The 3,020-nt window shown below is 34.5% G+C and overlaps 1 protein-coding gene across 1 annotated transcript in view; it reads left to right on the top strand.

Annotated features, from left to right (window-relative positions):
• The window catches only part of LOC111701715 (apoptosis-resistant E3 ubiquitin protein ligase 1), a 21,151-nt gene extending 19,515 nt beyond the window's left edge, over positions 1 to 1,636 (top strand). Inside the window, exons 23-26 of the mRNA XM_023473120.1 lie at positions 75 to 167; positions 462 to 558; positions 899 to 1,037; positions 1,251 to 1,636. Of these exons, the coding sequence (XP_023328888.1) occupies positions 75 to 167; positions 462 to 558; positions 899 to 1,037; positions 1,251 to 1,539 (618 nt within the window). The 3' untranslated portion in view covers positions 1,540 to 1,636. The remainder of the gene's footprint in view (positions 1 to 74; positions 168 to 461; positions 559 to 898; positions 1,038 to 1,250) is intronic.
• Positions 1,637 to 3,020: the final 1,384 nt, after the last annotated feature.

Genomic DNA, 3,020 nt, shown 5'->3' with positions numbered 1-3,020 from the left:
TAGGAGAGCAGGGAGTAGGTTTACAGTAGACCTCTGCCCTGGGGGAGCATTCAAGGTAGGAGAGCAGGGAGTAGGTTTACAGTAGACCTCTGCCCTGGGGGAGCATTCAAGGTAGGAGAGCAGGAAGCAGGTTTACAGTAGACCTCTGCCCTGGGGGAGCATTCAAGGTAGGAGAGCAGGGAGTAGGTATACAGAATACCTCTGCCCTGGGGGAGCATTCAAGGTAGGAGAGCAGGCGGATTGATTGATTGATTGATTGATTGATTGATTGATTGATTGATTGGTGTTTAGAATGTTATAGGGAGTAGGTATACAGAAGACCTCTGCCCTGGGGGAGCATTCAAGGTTGGATAGCAGGGAGTAGGTATACAGAAGACCTCTGCCCTGGGGGAGCATTCAAGGTAGGAGAGCAGGCGGATTGATTGATTGATTGATTGATTGATTGATTGATTGGTGTTTAGAATGTTACTGAGAGTAATAAACAGGAGTATATTCAGCAGATGTCCAGATATCTGATGGTTGACAGGATCAGTAAACAGATGGAGGCGTTCAATGAAGGTCTGTTGGTGTTATTTATTTTAAACATTTACCTACAAGGACATATTTTTATTCTTACTATTTAAGAGTAGATGCTGAGAGAATCGTTGAAATATAAACATTTAAACTTGATGTTGTGGCTAAACTAAATTACATTATCATATAATCAATCTATCAAGATAAAATGTGGTTTCTTTAATTTTTTTGGTTTCAAAAATAACTCTGATACTAATCCATATATCTTTGCAACCTTTGGTGTAAAAAAAAATCAAAAAGTTTGAACTACCAAATGACTAACGAACGCTTCAAAGATAATAATAAAATTTGCAGTTCCTTTGATGGATGTATATTGTATATCTAGGAGTTCAGACTCTGGTTCCTCCTGAGCTATTAACTCTATGGGATGAGTATGAACTTGAACTTCTACTGTGTGGTATTCGACAATATAATCTAGATCAGCTCAAGGATAATCATGCTATAGTTGGAATTCAAACTCTCAGGTTCACGTATACACATTTTTTTTTAATAAATCTTGCTTTTTCTTATTATACAATTACACCCCTTAGAAATTGTAATTTTGAAATATTAAAGACTACCAAAATTGAAAATATTTCTTTTAATTTTCTGAATCAGATTGTAGAATGAAGATGTAGATGTAGATGTTTATATTTTCTTTTTTGAGTTCCAATGTTTTAATGTTTGTTTTGTTTTAGATTCTCTCGTATCCTGAAATGGTTTTGGGAAGCTTTATCCCACTTCTCTAACGAGGACATGGCTCGGTTTGTCCAGTTTGTAACAGGATCCTCACTTCTACCTCCAGGTGGTTGGTCTGAGCTCTCTCCCATCCTGCAGATTAGTCTAGGAGGAGAGAAGGGTAGTTTACCAACCTCACATACCTGTTTCAACCTCCTGGTTCTCCCGGATGCAGAGAACTACCAGGAGCTGGAAAGGGTTCTAATCCTAGCGCTCAGGGAGGGGAGTGAAGGCTTTCTTCTCGCTTAGACGTCTCTCACACAACAGTTCGTTTTATTTACAGGAAATTGCAGGATTTTTCATCAAAGATGCAATACAACAACCAGAAAGTAAATTCTCGTGACAACAACAAGAAAGTGAACCATTAGACTTGCACTGTAATTAAATTTCAATTTCTTGTTCTGAAGTAAACCCCTCTATCTTCTTAAACTACGAAACCTTTAGTCCCCAAANTTATAGAACGGTATATAATCCGCCATAATACTAGTAAACAATATTATAGAACGGTATATAATCCGCCATAATACTAGTAAACAATATTATAGAACGGTATATAATCCGCCATAATACTAGTAAACAATATTATAGAACGGTATATAATCCGCCATAATACTAGTAAACAATATTATAGAACGGTATATAATCCGCCATAATACTAGTAAACAATATTATAGAACGGTATATAATCCGCCATAATACTAGTAAACAATATTATAGAACGGTATATAATCCGCCATAATACTAGTAAACAATATTATAGAACGGTATATAATCCGCCATAATACTAGTAAACAATATTATAGAACGGTATATAATCCGCCATAATACTAGTAAACAATATTATAGAACGGTATATAATTCGCCATATTTTATCCTAAGGTCGAAACTTGCAAATTGTTAATTCAGAAAGCGCTAAACCGTATATTTTGTTGTCTGGAAAGTTAAGTTTATCCCTTTCGTATAGTAAGTTTAATAAGATGGCTATTGTAAAACTCGAATTTAAGAAGACGCCGGAAGATGTTATTTGATGTCGGCTTGAAGGTTGTTAAGTTATTAATGCTGCTAAGCTTTATCTTAACGAAAGGATTACTGAAGCATCAGAGGTTTCTGCTTTCAGCTTCCCAGAGAATATTATTTACTAAAACAATCAAATCTTTGTGTTTAGAGTAAAGGTTTTTTTTGGAATAAATTTTTTTTAATTATATGGTAAAAAAATAGCAATAAACTACGCAGAACAGTTATCAAACATCTTCACATCATTAACAGTATTCTCTATGGATACGGGTTAAGTTGCAGGTTATAGATATAAGCGCTATTTCATTCAAAAGTTGTGGACTCGGGATATTTCATAAATATCAAATACATACCACTTTCAATTTTAGTGTCTATAAACATCTTGTTGAGAAATTATTTACAACCATAATTTATTAAAATTCGGATAAAATATTTATTTATTAGCAGTGCTTAGGATCCGGATCCGTTGGATCCGCAAGATTTTTGCTTCCTGGATCCGGATCCAGGGGGTAAAATATCAACCAAAAACTGAAAAAAAAAACTTTTTTACTCCTAAACCCCAATTCTGAAGTTTTGAAAAAAGAGAGATAATATAAATTTCCTCATTTCTGATAGTTTATCAAGTTTTAGGATAAAAACAAGCGAAAAAAGTAAAAAAAATTGAAAATTATTTTTTGTTAAAAAATTCAGTAAATTTTTAAGAAATAACCTGGATC

The sequence above is a fragment of the Eurytemora carolleeae genome, unplaced genomic scaffold, assembly GCF_000591075.1.
Source record: "Eurytemora carolleeae unplaced genomic scaffold, Eaff_2.0 scaffold387, whole genome shotgun sequence".
Classification (NCBI taxonomy): Eukaryota; Metazoa; Arthropoda; class Copepoda; order Calanoida; family Temoridae; genus Eurytemora; species Eurytemora carolleeae.
The sequence above is the reverse complement of the archived record's forward strand: the minus strand, read 5'-3'. Positions and strand labels throughout refer to the sequence as shown.